The sequence below is a fragment of the Botryllus schlosseri genome, chromosome 15 (genome assembly GCF_051294905.1).
Source record: "Botryllus schlosseri isolate E-star chromosome 15, Bs_hap1, whole genome shotgun sequence".
Taxonomy (NCBI): Eukaryota; Metazoa; Chordata; class Ascidiacea; order Stolidobranchia; family Styelidae; genus Botryllus; species Botryllus schlosseri.
This window is the reverse complement of record NC_137250.1, coordinates 11,488,878-11,509,815: the sequence shown is the minus strand read 5'-3', so window position 1 is coordinate 11,509,815 and position 20,938 is coordinate 11,488,878. Positions and strand designations below refer to the sequence as shown.

General features: G+C 42.5%; 1 protein-coding gene across 1 annotated transcript; it reads right to left on the bottom strand.

Moving 5' to 3' along the window:
- Positions 1-4,237: 4,237 nt before the first annotated feature.
- Positions 4,238-18,508, bottom strand: LOC145457891 (72 kDa type IV collagenase-like). The gene is made up of 14 exons (XM_080336183.1): positions 18,004-18,508; positions 17,331-17,436; positions 14,111-14,234; positions 13,881-14,026; positions 12,996-13,130; positions 12,764-12,937; positions 9,529-9,702; positions 9,204-9,468; positions 7,560-7,708; positions 7,343-7,500; positions 6,953-7,097; positions 5,975-6,155; positions 5,341-5,462; positions 4,238-4,697 (listed from the first exon to the last, which is right to left on the bottom strand). The coding sequence occupies exons 1-14, from the start codon at positions 18,448-18,450 to the stop codon at positions 4,543-4,545; spliced, it is 2,481 nt and encodes an 826-aa protein (XP_080192309.1). The 5' UTR covers positions 18,451-18,508; the 3' UTR covers positions 4,238-4,542.
- Between the last annotated feature and the right edge of the window lie 2,430 nt (positions 18,509-20,938).

The following is a 20,938-nucleotide window of genomic DNA, read 5'->3' as shown; positions in this document are numbered from 1 at the left end:
TTACTTTTCAAAAGTAATCACGATTACTCACGATTACATTTGTTTTGCTTCTTAGAACTAATTTCAGAAGAGATATTGGAAGACAATATAAATAAGGCTTGCGGTGAAAAGGTCTAATGAGATAAAAACTTTCTTTAATAATCATACGTGATTTGCTTGTTACGTCATAATGCACCCATTGCCCACCTTTTTGCAGGACTATTCGTCGCACCCAACGATTTGCATTCTTGCCAGGTTCGTAACTGCCACACACCAAACTCCCCAATAGGACCGGCAGCGAGCTCTAAGGGGACTCAAAAGTATTTCGTAAATCAACGTATTTTCAAGAGAGTTAATTACCTTGAGAATTTTCTTCGAGTTTTGGGATTTAATGTCTCTAAATAGCTTGATTTTGAAATGCATACCTCTCCCCCTCAAGAAAAAAAGCATGCATAATTTATAGGAATAGGCATTTCGGTGTCGGTCATTACCCCGCCACGACACCAAAAGACGTATGCAATTTCGGCCAACATGCAACTCCACAAAGTGTGCTACCAAAGAATGACCTTGGCCAAAACGTTGGGTATGTGTCCATTGTCAGTAGCCGCGCTCTGTGGACGTGGCAAATAGTCCGGTCCTTCCAATCTGAGCCCCGACAATGCAAATGCCACCCGGGGCACTCACAGAGGAATGAAGACATGACAATTTGTGCGTGCGTCTCACGAAAGTTTTTCCTTTAGTCTACTACGTTAGGGCGACTACAGAATCTTTTGATTATATAAAAGACCGGAGGTCACGAATTAACAACATACAATAATGAAATTATAACAACATACCAGATGCTATAATTATGAATTACATGCCCCCAGCTCTACTGGTAAATCTGGATGAATAGCAATATAATGCAATTACCAATATTATTGACGAAATTCAGTCATCAACTTGAAAACTGACCCCACTATGGGGCCCCAATACCCAGGGTTGTAATGACTCGAGTCATGACTCTACTCGAGTCGCGATTTTTTGGTGAATATACTTGACTTGAGTCATTTTTTGTATTGACTCGACTTGTACTCGAGTCATTTTGCATGACTCGAACCAAGTCATATGACACGAGACTAGAACGGCCAAGACAGACATTCCATGTAACTTCGAAGAATAGTTAAGTTACCACATTATTTGTATTTCGTCTATCAGTCCCGATACTTGGAAATAGGGCCGTAAAGTGTGAAAACTGATGAAAATTACTATATTATGAATACGAGCCATTCTAGATCACTCGAGCAGAGTTGAAAAAAGTGGGCTGAATCGGATTGATCAGAAAACTGATCTGTGAACATAACGACTTGGACTCGTAGCCTACTCGAGTAAAAAAATATGACTCGGACTCGACCCTATACCAGCTGACTTGGACTCGGACTTGACTCGGGGGTGAATTGAAAATGACTCGACTTGACTCGAGTCAAAACCAGGGCTTTGGAGCCGGAGCCGGAGCCCGGAGCCGGAGCCCCGGAGCCGTGCATTTTCACCGGAGCTGGAGCCGGAGCCGGAGCTCTACATAAAATTCAGCTGGAGCCGGAGCCGGAGCTGGAGCCCGTTATTTGAGGAGTAGCTCCGGCTCCGACCTATTTCATTGCCGTTATACATATATGCAACAACCACATCTGCTGATTTATCATAATTGAACAGCAGGCCTAAATTTTATTGCTGTGCACAGCAATGGCATAGAGTAAAGTGCGTTCTAGTGCAACTATGATGTTGTGGACAATTGACAAGTATTCAATATGACGTCACAAGCAGACACGGCGGCACCTATATGTCTTCGTTGCTACATCGGATGTTACTGACGGCTGAAAGACTCGAGATTACTATAGATAACTAACCTATGGGTAGATTAGTAATCTATATAGACCAGGAATGGCGAACCTTTTCGGCTAAAGGGGCACATGCAATTGACGAACGAGAGTGCGGTCCACTAGCCGCGCCAAGCGGGTATAATTTTGAAGTTCATAAATAAACTAGGTCAATAATATTATTACTTGAGTATTGCGGGTCTATTGTATACCGCCCGCTAGGCTCAGTTTGCAAGGACACGACTATTCGGCGTCTGGCCACATCGATATCAAAGATCTCCGATAATATGCGACAATAATGTTGCGCCTACATCTCACCGTCGACGATCATTATGCGAGCGCAAACGCGAAAAGACTTTCTCGCGTAATTGCGAATACAGTTAGACTCAATCGGGTAAATTGGGCGTTTTTTTTTCATTGTCAGTAGGGGGTAGGCTACCAAGCAAGAAATCGTGTGACAATTAAACACGCGAAGCGTGAAGAAAAATTTCGCTACTATTTTAGTTTATTGTAATGTACGACGATTTACTGAAAATGTGACTGGACCCTGGATCTGCCAATGCGTCGGAACTGATATTTTAGTCATCAACATCCCAAGTGTCGCAGCCAGAATTGTAATTTTTGGTTGGCATTGCAAGTTCACAATCTGAGCAATTCATTTTCGATAATATAATGGGAAATTACCTCGCGGGCCACGCAAAACCTCTCGCAGGCCACATTTTACCCGCGGGTTGGCCACCCCTGATATAGATAGGCCCATTCGATAATTTCAGAGCCGGAGCCGGAGCTGGAGCCGGAGCAGTGGTAATAATGCGGCTCCGGAGCTGGAGCCGGAGCTAATGTATGATAGAAGAGAGCTCCGGAGCCGGAGCTGGAGCAGTTTAAATTTACGGCTGCTCCAAAGCCCTGGTCAAAACTATAAAAGTGATATTGACTTGTGACTCGGAACATTGTAACTTGGTTACAACCTTACCAATACCAACGTTTGGAGTGGGGGACGAATTGCTGTTTTGGTCCTGATTGTACCTACAACCCACGCTAACATGGTGTATAAGCGGGTGGCTATGACGACAGGTATAGATGTCGAGTGAAGAATTGTGAAATAACGATTGGCGCCCGTTTCAAGTAGTCATATGAGGATAAGATAAAGTGAACTTAAAATTCTACCTCCAACTTAATACAGATACTGCAAACTGCCGTTATGCCGTTACGAGAAACGGCAAAGAACGGCTCGGTTATGATATATAAACGCAGCTGTTGATTTTAACCATCGTAATGTTTTATTTGACGAGTACAAAACTTCAAATCTTTGTCCGGTGTATGTACAATACATAGCCTACGTATACTACATAGATATGCCTACTGCTCGCCAAGCAGCAACGGTCAAACTGCGTTTAACTATCAGCATAACCAAACATCAATACATCATTTACTATTTGAAACTAGGCAGAGTGGTGATTATTATATTGCTGCGAGGTAGTGGCGTCTGGAGTGTATTGATAACCTGGCTGATATACAGCATGGCTTATACTGTTCTAACAATCACACAACAATGTACATCGAATATATATTTACTACGTGTGGATACGCAAGGACGAGCAAAGCTAATACTTCTGACGTAATAATGAGCAGTGGCGTTTGAAAATCAACTGCTTGCGCTATCAATAACCTAGTATAATATCTCTTCCTTGTTCACGAATGTTCGGTTATGTCATATTCATTGTACAAATAAAAAGTAATCGTTCTTTCACAAAAAAATCGATTAGATATGTGAAGTAGTCTATTACGATTACTTTGGATTTTTTTCGAATGTAATCGATTGCGATTACGATTACTTGAAAATGCTGTAATTGTCGTAATCGATTACGATTACTAATCGCGATTACCCCATGTCTGGTGTCGACCAAGAGCGCAGCAGCTGATGAAAAAATGGTTTCCATAGTGATATAATCAGTAATTACGTCTTGTCCACATTGTGCTTTTGTGTAGCTTTTGTGTTGCCTGGGCCGCTGATTATATTATCGCACGTGGGATTGATTGATTACGAGTTGATTGAATTTAGATTGGTGGACGTGTATAATATATACGATTGGCCGGCAGATCGCGCGTGACTGTGGAGAGAGACGTCGAATTTGTTCTTGTGTTGCCTGTTGCTGTTTTAATCTTTGTAATAAACTTCGCATACACAATACACATGCATCAGTCGGAACTACACCTCTTCCTACAGTGGCGGTGCTATCTCATATACGGGTAAGGAACAGACTATTTAAGTCTGTACCGTCTAAGAAGATATGCCGCGGTGTGTTATCGCCCAGTTGAGATCAAGTTATGTAGCTCTCAGCACTGCAAAGTTTTGCATATAAGCAGCTAGTTGATGCCGAGGGCACAAACAAACAAACTGTCCCTCCATTACCCAAATAATTTATCAATGGCAAATCGTAATAATGGCGAGACTGAAGTAAGGAGGAGGCACCAGAAGTCACTTAGATGTAATGAGAAACCGAGCAGCATGTGATGCTCACGTTTCAACTTGTCAATAGCGTTCATAAGCCGTTAAGCACCTTTAAAATCTGAATATCGTTTTATATGGCGTATACAACTACTGAAATACCAGTTGTACATAGCAGTAAAGAAACATTGAAAGTGCGCAGCGTTTGAATACAGAAACGGGTATGAACGAAGACGTAAATCTCAAATTATAATCAAGAGTTCAAGTCGGACGCTCCAGCAGAGGTAGCGCAATGGCTGGCGATTGCTTTCCGTTACAGCGAAATATTTTCTTCACGTTCCGATTGGCATAATCGAGTGTACCTTGATAGTTGTTGTATCGGTGATACTTCTTACCCTTCAGGAATATGGTATACGCTGAAATAATACGGGAGCACGTTATATGACAGTACAGGACGTCTACAGGACAGGTAGGACAGTTATAGGACAGCATGTTATGACAGTCGTAAAGAATATTGAAAGTTCACAGAGTTGCACTTGTTTCCACACTGGGCCTAGACGTGGTACCAAAGGCGAAGATCTTAATTTCTAACTATCTCACGTCATTTGCGTTGATTACTTCATGGTGTCCGGCGAATTCAATTCGCGGATGTTCGATGAAAAATTATATTCTGTTCTCTCCAAATGCTCATGCTCATTTGCTTGTAATGTGAGTACAAGTTGCGCGATGTTATATTTCTGTATCATTTCGGAAATGAATACGCAGCTGGTACTCTATCTGTGCCAGAACGCATACGTTATATTCAGTACTTCCGGGACATAAATCCCACCGGAAGTGATGGAGAGTAGACAAATTTTGTGATCACTATCAGAGCTATTTTCGGGATTGTGACGCCATACTGATGTCGTGGTGCATATCATTTCCTATTTTAGCTATGGGTTCGTCTCAAGCAGCCTCGATAACAAATCTCGATATGTCTCTTACGCTGTCGGCAAATGCGGGGAATTCAGACGTGATGAATGAAGGATAACAGTTTAGAAAAATATACATGTAACTAACGTTTATCCAGGCTTTCCATAAACACAGCGTCCAGATCTCTGGGTACATCTCTCCAAGCAGGCGTCTGACCGAGAATGGAAGGTTCCAGATCAGTCCGAACCTGCCCGCTATCGGGATCAGCTCTGTTGAAATATAGATTGTTTTCGATTAGAATACAGAAATTGCAAAATGGTTAAGTAGGGGCCTGCGATAACTTAAGTTATAGTAGGCTCCGGTTAAGTGCCTGCGCAGTGCGCATTGAGCAGTAGTGCTCTCGTAAGTTTATCACGTAAGTAGAATTTGCAAGTTGATGATTAAAATCAACCTTTCATAAATGTTTAGAAAAGAGAGAATTCGCCTTGCTTACTCGACGACAATCTAAAAGAAACATGCCTTTGGCCCCCTGACCCGAACGGACCGCAGTGTCAGATGCAATTGTGAAACTCACTTCTGCGTGTTGGCATGATAGGCTTCAAAATCATCAATGACCAAAAACTAGCTTCCTGACAGTATTTCGAAATAGACTAGTGATACTTCGATTGTGTCGGAAGTCGTTACAGAATGTCTGTGCAAAAGTAAAACCACTCTACCAGTCACGTGGTTGGGGCTGGTCTGATTTGTTACCCATTACCAGTTAACTCTTATCATAACACACCTATAGACTTTTTCGCCAACAAAATAGTACAGCCTGGACTCCTTCCTCCTTGTAACCGGGTCCCGGGTGCGCATAAAAACAACGTCGTCGACCTTGGTCCGTGGCGGCAGCCCGAGGGTTGTCACAGACTTGGGGTAACCTTCCACGACGCGTTGGCCCTCGAACAGGTAATATTTGCTGCCTAAAGAAGAGGTCGAGTTCGTTAAAGTTTGTATTTTGCGACACCAAACCGATCGATGTCGACGATTGATGCCTGGGAGAATATTATAATATATAATCCACGGCCATGTAGATTTCGACGGTGTACTTTCCACCGGGGCCAGCGCTTGGCCTCGTTTCCACACCACTAAATGTACCTAGTATGCTTTATATCTAACGTCTTCACCATTTGCTATAAATGCAATGCTATATCGACGTGAATATCAGTATTAAATTGAGTTTGTTTTGATATGGTACATGTTATAAAGACCTAAATGTGCTATAAACTTTGTAAATTTTGTTTCCAAACGGGCTATTCGGAAATATCGACTGACACCTAGCGCATTTAACAATACCGATATCGAATTCAGATACATGCTGACGTCATCGTACGGTGCGCGTTAGTTAATATCAAGACTAATGTAGAAATCTAGCTCCAATCCACCAAAGAAGCGGCTACATTAAAGTTAGCAATATTTCAACTCTCTTTTAATGGAACCAAATACTCCAATTGTACATCGCTTGACATTAAAACAACCAACAACCAATAAATATATGGACAGGCGACACGCGACCATCGTTGTTCACTGTTGTTCAGTGTTCACCCTTTCCAGAGTTGTCGTGACCTAACGGTGGGGTTATTTCGTTTATCACGTCATAAATTTAATTAGAATCTACACAAACCTACTTTAAACTCTTCATCAAAGTCCAGGTAAATACTAACTTCTCTATGACAGCCGTAAAATCAGAATTAATTGGAAAGCAAATCTTCGTATATACCTTTGAAAAACATGAGCATGGCGTCGCTCTGCCTTTGATAACCGGCGTCTATTCCGCACTTGAGCTCTCTCCAATACGATGCTACTCTGGAGAGAGTTTGGGTTTGAGCTTTCCCACGTCCGGAAACCACCCACAGCCATGCACCCTACAATGGCGTTCATGAGATGCATTGGAAAGAAGAAGGCAATTCACGCCCTTGCCAGTACGGAATCCAAAATGGAATAGTGGCGTCACAATGCTTTTCATGTGATTATAACAACAAGTGTTTGAATTTATTCAGGGAGTCTTAAATCGAAAACTAGGCTTTAAAGTGCAGTCCCACAGCCATGATTCCAAAATTACATCGTGAATAACACATCAATCAATACTGTTACATTTAGTGTAAGCTACCTGAAAAACGTAATAGTCGTTTTGGTAAGTGATCACTGAGTCGATGCCACGATCGCAAATCCGTGCCGGTCTGGCTCTGTCGCAATCATCGACCACCGGAGGCGCGGTAGTGGTACTTGACGACGGTCTCGTGGACCTGTTCGTTACCGGAGGTCGACCTAAATGCAACGCAATGAAGAGAGAGATCCGGATTAGCGGTAGGGTCAAAATTCCTCACGTGTTGTCGCCGTTTCCGTCACGGTCAGGTCCCCGCCGCACGACTCTAAACGCAAAGGCGGCAGCCTCTTTCTCCTGGGGCCGCCGTATAGGTCCTGCGCACCTCGCGTGTCGTCGTCGGGTAGGTTGAAATCAGCCGAATAGGAATATCTGGCGAGGAATACAATGCCATACATTATTTGCCGACCGATTATTCCTCAACTCAGGAATAGAATAGCAACGCAACGAACAAGCAAGGGTACATCCATGGTAATGTTCCATCTAATTTTTGATGGGTCTGCGCACACTCACCAACTCACTGCGCAGACCCTTGGACAACAGTGCGTTACCACTAAAAAAAGGACATCACTTCGGATTTTCTGTGCGCAGACACCTTGTCAGCACTGCGCATTTGCGCACGTGCGCAGCTTAGAGGGAACATAGATCTAGGTCAGGGGCGGGCCACTTCTCCATCCGGCGGGCCGGATAGGGGAACATGAACATAAGGCGGGTCGGATTCCTGAAATTTTTTTATGATTTCAGGGGAACTCTCCCCGCGGTAAAGAGCCACAGATCCGTCCATCCTACCCGGCACTATACCCTTTGTATGTACAATTCAAAGACGCACACATTCCTGCAATTGCGAACTATGACCGATCGGGCGACCGATTCACGGGCGAGCCTCAATCAGTGATATGAATGTGATCCAAAAAGTCAGAGTGCATTCGGCTTCTAGTCGCGCGAAGCGCGAAAATGATATTGATGAGTGTCTGAGCAGGTGGTTTCTTCCAAAATTTACAGCACGTATAATTATAATTTTGAACATTGATCATGGCATAAGAATACATACATTTGTGAGCTTATCGCACGTTATTCTCTTCGGGCGGGTTCATTCTTATTAATTACTTTGTTGAAAACTCCTGCAACCCAACGGCCTCGGGCTATTATAGTGTATCAATGATACTGTATTCTCATAATCAAGACACGTACGTAGAGACACTAAATCGCGCGAAACCCGCGATTTTTTTTAGTTTGAATTCATCTACCCGAAAATATTCCTCTATTTACAGATATTACGAATATTTTCGAAAAATCTGTGAATGGCATGGCCCAATTCGCCCCTGGCTATACGTCAATGCGATGAACATCAGTTTTAATGAAACGCCGCTTTATCTTGCTAATGTTCATGATCGAAAGTGTTTTCGCCTAATTGTCTGTAGACGGCGACGCGGGCCACATCATCACAAACTGTCGGCGGCCCGCACAAAATCCCGGCGGGCCGTATGTTGCCCGCCCCTGATCTAGGTGGTTGCAATAAGCGGTTATATAAACTGCAGAAGTATGAAGAACTGAGAGCACAATTGTCGTGAATTGCGAATCGCATATAGATGTAACGCTCACACTCGTAAAGAACTTGGAAACGTCTATGATAAAGAATCATGCTGGGTTCAACTATGGTGAAGACACTTAATTAGGTAACGTTTAACGCAGACTCAGCTGTACGCACACATACAATATGAGCGATTTACTATTTCCAAATCCGATGTCAAAGCCCAGAATGATTTCTAAATTTCATGCCCGAATTCAAATCCAAATCTACGCTCACCATCACAATAAGCAGCAAATACAGATTGCCACAAACAAAAAAAAAGTTCGCACTACTCACGTCGGGTACATGAGGGCACCATCAACGCTGGAATGATCCATCCCGATCGCGTGACCGAATTCGTGAGCAGCCACCAGAAACAGACTGTACCCGTCACCCTCGCAGAATCCCCACTTTCCGTCTACGTCGTAATCGGCAGTGGTCGCGCACCATAGCATATAGTCGCTCCTACCGACGGTGGTACATTGCGAGTAGCTGTTCCCTTGGAAATTGAACGGGAAGGTGCAAGCCGCCCCGCCTGCGTTGCCGCTGCTGGTTCCATGAGCTGAATAAAGAAGACAAATCTGACTCCTGCTCTCCGTGATAATTTACAGACATTTGATACCTCGCGAAGGACAAAATCCCCAGCGGCCGTCTTCGTCGTAGTTGGCGGACGTGGCGCACCACGCGTATCCGTCCGATCGACCTTCGTATGTGCACTCCGTGTATTCGTTGTTTTGGAAGCGAAACGGAAAGACGCAAGGGTCGTTGTCTGCGTTCCCGCCGTAGGTGAAGAGCACTGAACAGAGGTGATCAACGTAGTCAGCGTTGCTACTATGGTGGAGGTCGAAGTATAAATTTCTACTCAATTACGGAAGGAACAATTTCAACAACAAAATGGAGACTTGAAAATAAAGTAATTAGTTTCAAAGTAGTTTTTGTTGATGTGTCGCATACTTTTAGCAGTTAATGGGTGGTGGAAGGGTCGCATCTTACCGACCAACGGAAAATGACAAACGACATTACAGATCGGTGCATTTTTCTAAAATATAGCCGGTTTTCGTGATACGGTGGCTCTTTAGATCAGTCTTCATAACAATTTCGCTCATAAAAGTGAAACAAGCGTAACTTTAAACTACATTATACTCAGAGCTGATCAGTAACGACGTACTTATACTTTTTCGAAGTACTCAAATAGTTTGCCCTACTTCAAGTACTTACTCAAGTAAATCTAATATACCGCAACTTCTACTTCGGCTTCGTCATATTTTGTCACTTACGTACATTGCGCTATTTACAGTTGTAAGAGAGAGAGAGAGAGAGAGGGAGAGAGAGAGGGTAAAACGGATAATTTCAGAGAATCTTTTCGCGGGGTCCAATTTTCGTTATGCTGCGTGCGAAATAGATATGGAATGACCAATCTATTTCCACGAAACACCATGGCCTACTAAAACAGGCCATGGAAAGACTCGGTTAATATAACTTAGGTAGCGGTTAAGAGGTTAATGTGCCCAAATTCAGGCCTCACAGCCGTCCATATCACAGCTTCATCATAGTGAGTATAACTCGGCAAAATGTTCGGGATTATAAGGATCTAGCATATTTCCACTTGGCAGTTTCGTAATAGAGCAGCGTGTTAATGTAGGATCCGTTACAAATTTTCCGTGCTGCTCATCGTCTGATTAACTATATGAGCCTTGTATACACGGGAGGACACATGCCGTTCCGTTCCCTGAAAGGGAGCACTATGGGGTGAAAATCGGTATCGAACCAATGTTTATAGCAAAGCTATTATTTGTGTCACATGATATAGTCGAATTCTTATGCTGTTGAGAATATACAAAGTTGTAATGACTCGGGTCATGACTCGACTCGAATCGCGATGTTTTGGTGACTTGACTTGACTTGACTTGAGGCAATTGTCTCGACTTGTACTCGAGTCATGTCGCATGACAGCACGACCAAGTCATGTCATATGACTCGAAACTAGGACGGCCAAGACAGGCACTTTGTTGTAACTTCGAAGGACTGTCTATTGATAACACACTGTTGATATGTCGTCTATCATTTCTGGTACTTGAAGAAAGGGTCAAACTGTGTAAAATATGGAAAATGACGATATCATGAATGCGAGGTATTCAATATCACCCAAACAGAGGTGTAAAAGTGAGTTGAACAGGATTGAACTCGAAAATGAACACTGAGCACAATGAATTGGACTCGGACTAGAGTCACAACACTATAACTCGGACTCGGACCGTTGAAACCTGACTTGGACTCGGACTTGACTCGGTGATGAATTGAAAATGACTCAAGTCAAAACTTTAACAGTTGAATCGACTTGTGACGCGGGTCCTTGTGACTTGGTTACAACCCTGATAATATATATCTTCTGCTTGAGGTGTATCAACACATCCGGTCAATGAGAGCGTGTTTAATGGCTGCTTTTCAAAACCTTACTTACTTACCGTACTTGAGTAGTTCACAAAGACAGCAAATTCTACTTCTACTTGAAGCAGTGTTGGGCTGCTTTCGAAATCACTACTTTTACTCGTACTTGAGTAGCCTTCTTAACTACTTTGTTCACATCTGATTATGCTTTAAAACAGAGGTCTCAAACTCAAATGTGCTCGCGGGTCAATTTCCTACTTTTTGATGGCGCCGCGGGCCGCCGCACCAATAATAGGGGAATTCAACGTATTTCCAAGTAGGCCTTATTTGACGGGACCTTGCTGACGCACATTCCACACGCATCGTGAAAATGTGATTTACTATTGTGAATTCACGCCTGGCACGACAAAAATCACATTTTTAAATATTTGAATAAAATTGTTGCTGTTCTTGGCATAGTTTGTCAGCATAATTAGTTGTAGACCCCATGCGACAGCACAAATGCATCAGGACATCTCAAACGCTGTCGCGTTATAATTTTGCAGCTGCTGGACATTTGACGTGCCGTAGGATTTAGTAATTTTACCAAGATTGACCTGATCTCAGAGCATCGGAGCAGTACAGCCTGATCCGGATTTCGGGCATAGGCCTACTCCTGAATAAGGCTATATTGATCATGTCATTACCAAAGTCAAATATTATCAGCGTTATATTTACCTTCGAAATGGAACAGATCAATAACAACTTAAACATAATGAATACTGTGCCGTAGCAGTAGAAATGTGCAATCGCCGAAGAATCCCAAGATGACACAGAATGTAACCAACTATACATCAAACGGGCAACATATTGCCAATGGCGGTTGCCATACCGACCTGCTTATATATCTAAATAAGCTACGCAACGCAAGCCACGAGCTTTTGATATTTTACTGTTTCTCATACCAGTTTGATAGTTTGTTGCGTCCGTGGTTGTACCAAGTCACGGCATTCTGAGTCACAGAAGTCCTTCTCTGATTGTAACGTTTGACGCGACGAGTACGAGTAATTCTACAGAAGGTCGCGGCCGGCCAAGTTCAAATCACAATTTTCAGTCACGAATCATCAACGGGTCATGTTTTATCATCGTGAACAAGTAATGTCACGTAATTGTTGATCTTCCACGGCGTGGTAACTTTTGAAAGTGATGTAATAGTGAAGTTTGATGAGTAGTTTCAGGCTTCTGGAGTAGTTTCAGAGCAAATTTTAAGTTCTCAAATTAGAAAAAAAAATTGGTAGTTAAATATTGTCGAATACTTCGAAATCCAAAATGCCATCGCGGGCCGCACAAAATGGTCTCGGGGGCCGCGTGTTTGAGACCTCTGATTTAAAATATCCAAGGTATAGCAAGTAGGTAAAATCGTCTTGGATACTCCGAAAAAGTACAGTAGAAGTACTTCGTTACTGGGCACCCCTGAATATAACACATACGTTCATGCGGGCAGTAAGCCCACCGCTGATCCCTGTCGAAGTCACCAGTGGTCGCGCACCACTCGAGACCATCATCTCGCCCGACGCTGGTACAGGCGTTGTATTCCACGTCTTGGAAGTAGAACGGAAACACGCAGGCTTCGCCCCCGGAGTTGCCGTTGAAGGTATCGAAAACTGCAAGAGAATCGCGTTATTTCTTATACGAAAGAGCTATTCGTGTGCGCGTCCTCACCGCGCCCTTTGCCAAGCGTCCAGAATTCCCCTTCGTCGAAGTGACTGTCTCCAGATATCGCAGCGTTGCCGGGGTTGAAGGCGTGAGCGAGCAGGCCGTTGGAGCCGTCAAACGGATAGCCGTCGCCGTGCTCCTCTGAAAAAATATTGATTTCCTTCACACGATACCGGAAATTCGGGAACACAGTATAGAAGCCTAGCTTCAGCGATTGCAAACAGCCGTGAGTGAGAAAAGGGTGTGTTTCCGGCTAACTCTCATCAGGAGCGAATGTCAGTGGACGGGACGGAAAAATTCGAAATTCTGATTTATGTCTGTGACTTGAACATACGGCATATGAAAATGCCGGAAGTAGTCACTAACGATGTACTTCTACTTTTTCGGAGAGCTCAAATAATTTTTGCGTATTTGCACCACTGATTCAAGTGTTTATGTTGGTTCATTCCTTCCGCTTCTATATTTTGTACGTTACTGTGTGCTGTGAAATAACCGAAAATGTACACAACGCTAATGAAATCCACGCAGAGCAATACGTCGTTCACGGTTCAGTTAATTTGAAATCATTACGTCAAAAATCCAGAACTTTACACCTACATTTCGGACACCGAATGTTTTAGAAATGATAGAAGTTCAAAGATTGAAATCGGGTTCATACCAGTCGCGTATATTCTAAACTGCGTTCGGGATTAGGTACGTGCATGAACCTATATTTGAACTCACATCTGAGTTCAAGACGCGTTGCTGCATACAACCCGGCATAGTGTATTCCATTGGATAAAATATACGCAAAAAGTTTGTTACCATAGCGGAAACGATCATAGCTGTGTATAGTTTCCTGCTTTATACTAAACTGAAATCGTTCGACAGCATTTAAATACAAACATTTACCGTGTCCAAAGTAAATAATTATATCCGCATCGTCTCGATCTACCATTTCGAACGTAAGATCAGTCACCTCCTCCCACACTCTGAACGCCCGTTTCAGTGCGTTTCTCGTCTGGCACTGACTCATGTCGGGTGAATAACCTTGAATCCTGGAATAATATAAACAGCGTCAATCCCGGTAGCGCGTTGGTGTTTTTCGTAATTCGTATTTTCACGGAAATCATATTACTCACGTGTACGTGACGTCCATATTTTCCCAGCGCGGCCTCGAAGGAAATAAATTATATTCGGCGGGACCGTCGGGGACGCCGCATCGCGGCGATGCCATAGCTATAACTGTTGGTTCGTCCATTTCGCCTGCGCGTACATAATACGTATTTCAAACACACTGGGATGGTTTTATACTTATCCCTGTCTGGTAGAACCATGAAGCAGAGACTATCAAATAGTCAGTGATGCGTTCTCCAGGATTTATGACAATACCTTCCGTACATTCGTTAATATCCCTACTTACTTAAAATTGTTTTTACTTATCCCTCAGCACAAAAAGAGACACAACTAGGTCCAGGTTGGCATTGGGTTGAATTTGCAACTCATGTAATTTAGTAAGGAAATGTGAAACATGTGGTAGAAACGCTGTTTTCACTTCGGAAAATGTATAAATTGTACTCTTACTAAATAATGACAAGTGAACATAAATGGATTCAAAATATAATCACACAAAACTTAACATCCATGAAAAGACACCACCATTTTGTATACTATATAAACCGAACGTTTTGTTTAGTGATCTAGCTATGATTTATTACAAGAATGTTCTGACACACTGATTATATACAGGTAGGGTTGCATTTAAAACAAAAATCAATTTAAAAGAAACATGTTGAAGTATGGCCCTTGTTTAAAACAAGTTCTTTATTATCATTATTTTTTATTATTATTGACAATTGAAAATACAGGGTAAATATGGCTCCTTCGACGAACTGAGCTTCCGACCACGGTCTTAACCAGGACCATAAATATCTTTAACCATCAGGACTGGATCATTTTACGGTCGGCGGTCATCATCATCAGAACGTCCACTCCGTACCGATTTACTTGCTATAACTGTTGAACCCAGGGCTGTGGAGTCGGAGTCGGTGGAGTCGGAGACGGAGTTTGGCTAATTTTCGCTTGATGGAGTCGGAGTCGTATATAAACTGTGGTGGCTGGAGTCGGAGTCGTGGAAAAAATACTGACTGGAGTCGGAGTTAATGAAAATGACCCCGACTTCGACTCCGACTCCAACTTCTTTATTATGTAAACAATTTCTTTTCAAAGATATCTTTCAAATTACTAATAATATCTAAAATAGGATTTTTATGTACTATCAATCACTGTTATTAGTAACGATGCAGATCAGGGGCGGCCAGACCGTGTCCCGCAGGCCAAATGTGGTTTTCCGTGGCCTGCGAGGTGATTCTCGAAATTAGATATAACATCGGGTAAAATTGCAAGACCAACCAAAATTTGATTAGCCTGACCGCGAAATTTGATGATGACTAAAACATCAGTTTCGACGCATTGGCGTAACCAGGGGCCAGCCACATTCAGCGCAGATCTTCGTATATGACCATAAAGTAGAATATTCCGTATCAGATTTATTTGACTTGAAATTTTTCTTAGCACTTCGCATGATTTATTGTCACATTTCTTGCATTTAGTATTGGAAACCACCCTTGAAATTATAAATACGCGTAATTTACAGAATTGAGTCAAACTATCATCGAGATTAGGAGATAACGTGTCGTCCAACACGTGACTTCGCTTGTGCGCTCGTAGCGAGATCGTCGGCAATGAAACATTTGCGCAAAATGACAGAGCCATGTTCATTGTTCACCGAAACTGTCGATATTGCTATGTCTAAAACGCAAAATGATCCTGTCCTAGCCAAATGAGCCCATTGCTATACAGAGGCGACCCCCAATATGTGCAACAGTGCAAGTGATATATTTATTGATCAAATTCACCCATTACCTTTGAAAAAATTTCGTGCTTCGCGCGACCAGGGCATGACTGCAAACTGTACACTGTACAGTTGCACACTGAGTTTTCATGACATAATTGTTATCAATTTTAAAACGTAGTCATATAAGTCTTGTTTTCAGTGTTACCGAATTCGGTTCGTTCCTATCGGGCGACAAAAAAAAAGGTTACGGTATCAACATTCAAGTTGCCCGCGCAATATTTCGTAAATCTCGGAGCAAATGTATCGTGTGGTTGTAAAATTGATGTAAATATAACCAAACGATGCTTCCCACTTGACAAAATTGAAAATATTTGTGGTGTAGCTTAGCTGCTTGGGTCGGACAAATGATTAAGAAAGACTGCAAGTCCTAGTCCTTGAATATTTGACTAAGTGCATGTAGAGTTGTAGACTAGACATATGCTATTTGACTACTTCCTAAATTTCGGTTATGACCAATGTCTGTTAGTAGTGAGAGTGTGTGTGCTTGTAATCAGTACAGTGTGTAATGAGAAAATTAGTAAGATGCATCTCTGTATTAGTTGCTGACTCATACACAAGAGCAACACTTCGATTGTTTTATCTACATTGTAATTATACAGTATGATGGGATGAATGTCGTGGTCGAATGATTCGTACATATTAGGTTATTAGAGAGTCCATGTTATGAAAACTGATAAAATATGAAAAAATGAAGGAATTTTAGAAAGGCAATCTTTCATGTATAGTGATTAATTCGAGCTGTGCCACAATGAAACAATTTCGCAAGCCATCGTTAATCATGTGTTTGCAGATGTTTCATGGTCATATGATAGTCCTTTAACCGTCCTTGAGGCCTATAATTTTCGAAGTAAATTGGTTATACTGTTGGAGTCGGGGTTGGAGTCGGAGTCGGTATTTTTAAAGGCTCGGGAGTCGGAGTCGGAGCCGGAGTCGGAGTCGGTACGTTTAAGACTCAGGAGTTGGAGTCGGTTCATTGAAAATGTGTGGAGTCGGAGTCGGAGTTGGAGTCGGTGCTAAAAGTTGCCGACTCCACAGCCCTGGTTGAACCAACGACGATTTTGAGGGTTCCAGCCACTCCATATCGTATACGTCGGCTCTATTGGGTGCAAATCGTCCGTAGGCTCATACTTCATGTTTTTCAAAAGTATGTACACAATACGGCATAATTATACGTTTGAAAAAAAAACACATTTTTGTATTCTTAAAAAAGGAAGTTGCTTAAAAGATTGTTTAAAACACCGTCTGTTTTAAATGCAACCCTGCATACAGGTCTTTGTATATCCACTCTGAGTGCATTATTTCATCGGGACATGCAGCAGAGTTTATGATTAACTCATAGCATTGTGACAAGAACGAACTTCATCGTATATATAAGCTACTGTAGCCTATACGTACAGTTCACAAATGAGAACGCCTTTTGCTATAGAAACTGCTAATTTGCTCACCTGTTACTGGCAGTCCATAGTTCCTTTGCATCGTTCTAATGAGATCAACTCTATCAGTTAAGGCAGGCTTAGATGGATCGACGTATCCATACTTCAAGAAGAATTCCTGGCCAAAACGAAAATAGATTAGTCCGCGAGGATGATGATTATCCTATTCATTTATCCACATTGAGATTAATGTATTTTGTTTCACATCGCACTTGCGTAATTTCAGTCGCAGTTCGACCGTGAAATTTACGCCCACCCCCGATGGATTGTGCAGCCTCTAGGTTGTAAAAAAGCAATTTCCATAAAATTTAATGTGTCATTTTACTAGGATTTTCAGTCGAAAGTATTATGGGTCGAACATTGAATGCTAATGTTCGTAGCCCACACATGATACATTTTGTGGGTGTCTTGGCTCTGGGATTTAGGTACAAAGAGAAAGATTGAGTATTCAGCGCTAACTTAATCGTCGTCATTGACATTTAAAGAATATTGCAGCGTTCCAACGCAAGGAAATCTTAAATGCTTCACCTTTATCCTGATCGTAATATCACTTCATTACAGACCTAACCAGCAATCAAATTATTTACTCCTGCGCGCTTCATTTGAAATGTTTTCACAAACATTTTTGCGGTTAATTTTAAGATTATTCGGCAGGCGGGTACGAAGTATACAACCATCAACTTACGGTAGAAATATCGTTTTTCTGTCGTTCACTCAATGTCGCGAGGCGCGCCGGCGCTGCTTGAACTCTTCTATCGGGAGCCTCGTAGTGCTTCGGGCGGAACTGCTGCTTTGCTTTCAGTCTCTTCGGAACGTCATTGTTCCCCATGCGACCGTTTAGCTGAGGCCTGACCGCCGCCAATTCTGTTGGAGCATGAGCGTGACTCCGAATACTGGCTGCTCTATACGGATTGACGACGTTCCATTCTGCAACTCCAGACTTCCCTATTCCCAGGCGCAGAGTGTTCTCCAGCGCTCGACTACGCTTCGTGGAAGTATATGGCCCCCGTCGTCTTCTTGACTGCCTCTTTCGACTGGGTGCGTTTTGGGCCTCGTGCAATAGCGCCAACGCTAGCAACAGCAAGAATATAACTCGTCTGTTCGGCATTAGTAATTGTGCTGCAAACGACATTGAGTCTGATCAAGTTACAAGCCGCAGGACAACTATCGCAGATTTTGTACATCTCGCAGCATTTAAAGGTAAGCAACAACATTCCAAGACAAAGCAACACCGTGACCCGTCTACTTGTAGATCTAGCACACTTATCGCGCGCATTCAGCGAATGAGCGCATACGACCGATTCGAAGAGAGAATTTACCCAAGTGTGATGTCCAAAACAAATGACGTAACGATCTGGAATTTTGACATGGTGTTTCAATGCATTTCGACCCGTTTGCGATGGCATAGTCATTTCCTGCTCGGTGGATCATTTGCCAATCGAAATCGCGCCTATGTGCGCAATGACCAGGGAAAAGTCGATATCCACCCTGATATTCAAATATGACGTCATATCAGTAAAAATAGAGCGTCACGATTCGAATTGGTTAAGCTAGGTTCTCAACAGTGCTGCTGCACCAACTTGTACTGCAGATCAACCGATTTCTTCTATGATCAATCGAATTATAGTTACTAGTTGATGGAGCCGCTGCAAAATAATTCACCGTGAAATCCTCCAAGATCATGCGTCGCTCGTAATTCACCTTTCACGCAGTCATTGGTTGACAAGAAACAAACATCAGCCACAAATATTTTTGTTTAGATTTTGACTGCTCGGCTATTCTCCTAAGATTTGTTACCGTCACTTCAAACATATAATAGCTTGATATGCTCAATTGCGCACTCCTCACGTCACACATATTGCGGTAGCAGACCCATTTGTTTTCTTACCAAAGGTGATTCACTGTCCTTGAGCTTGGAAATTGTAGATGTTGGATTCCATCCGTAGGAGTGTTTACTAGCACAAAATCAATTAATAACACTTGCGTAGTAATCAGGTCAATTGGAAGTCTAGACGAATGTTACTTTGTATCAATTGGTATATTCTCAACAGTGCTGATTGTTGAGGTTCTTTTATCGCAGGAGCTTCAATACTTCGAACTCCGAGATAGCGTAGTGGTATCATCCGACAACACTAATGGGCTGTGGGTTCGAGTCCGACCGTGGTCGACTCCAGAATTCCCACGTAAGTGTTGGGGGTTTATCTAGGGTCCTCCTCGCCATCTCATCCGCGTAAGCGGTGTCTTACAAAATGCCTAGTATTGGGCCGTGCTACGAGTCGGCAGATACGAATAAAAAATAAAAAATATCGGCCTGGTGTAAATGACCAGTCCATAGTAGTCGACAAACACCATGAAATGCCACAAACAACAAAAATCGAATTCCAGTTACGTGATGGCAACGGCACACACCAAGTAATCCTGTTAATTACGTCTCAGTGTGTCTAGTACAGTGGTTCTCAACCTTTTTGTCTTCGTGGACCCCTCTTGACCGTCACAGACCGCCGCGGACTCCCACGAAGTTTTAGTTCAAATCTACCTCAAGTATCGTGCAATCGTCATCTGTCTCGTGCAATGGTACAAATAAATGCCTTTTCTTAAAAATAAGATCATACTATTCATGTAGAAATTGGGCTGACTTCTATTATTTCAAAGCGAATTCTGCAACTGCATTTCTTGAAATACGTGGTGGTGTCTTGAAAATCCGCTTCTTCGATTCCATATGAACGAGTGCCGAAATCCATTTCCATATAGGGGATAGCGAATGTAATAATAACGCGTGACGCTTCTGACTACACATTTGGGTATGATCGCAACAAATATGTCACCAAAATTGACAAACCAATTTATTTAATGAACATAAAACGTCAAGCCTGTTCATTTCTATGTAGCAGCTTATCTTGAAGTTATTATAAAAAAATGGTTATATATATCACGGGAGAAAATGGATTTTTGTAAACATTACGAAGTCACCGTGATTGACCTTACTCATTCAACTTTTTCCCACTATCCCCAACAAAACATCTCTACACAGTAAAATGTTTGTATCAGTAGGCTATTGACAATTTAGCAATTAACATGAGTCTGCACAGTAGGATATTTGATCTCAGATGGCCATTATGTTGATGTGAGCTCTGGAGTTTTACTGGTAATGAAGCGAAACTACCTCGTGATTTTCCGAATTAAAAAAAATACAAATTAGGTTATCAACTATTTTGAGGCTTCGCGGACCCCCGGTTGAGAACCATTGGTTTAGTGTAGTGCTCTTCAACCTTTTGCGCTGTGGCACACCCTGGTAACGTTTACTCGAAACTCGTATACACCACTGACCACTTAACACACTGATTCCGTATAGTAAGCCTAATCCAGGGGATTTCAACCTTTTTGCCATTCACGGCCGTACTTCGATTTAGCATCCGTCCGCATTCCGGCGGAGAGTCGTCAAGGCCAATCTGGACGTCTTATACTCATTACTCGTGTTAAATTGGCAAGTGGAAACTTCGCACCGTGGAGATCCCTTTTGGTGTTCTGTGCCATCACTGATACGTTGAGATATACCATGCGTAGGGTTACCATATTTTGGAATCGGGAAAGGAGGACACTTTTTCAAAATTTTCAAACTC

What these genes read in the sequence shown, in the direction of transcription:
- LOC145457891 (XM_080336183.1), bottom strand. Translation starts at nt 18,450, where the DNA reads ATGTCGTTTGCAGCACAATTACTAATGCCGAACAGACGAGTTATATTC. An exon ending in AATATGGACGTCACGTACAC is followed by an intron (nt 14,027 to 14,110) that starts GTGAGTAATATG and finishes ATATTATTCCAG; the next exon opens with GATTCAAGGTTATTCACCCG. An exon ending in GGTGCCCTCATGTACCCGAC is followed by an intron (nt 7,709 to 9,203) that starts GTGAGTAGTGCG and finishes ATTCCTCGCCAG; the next exon opens with ATATTCCTATTCGGCTGATT.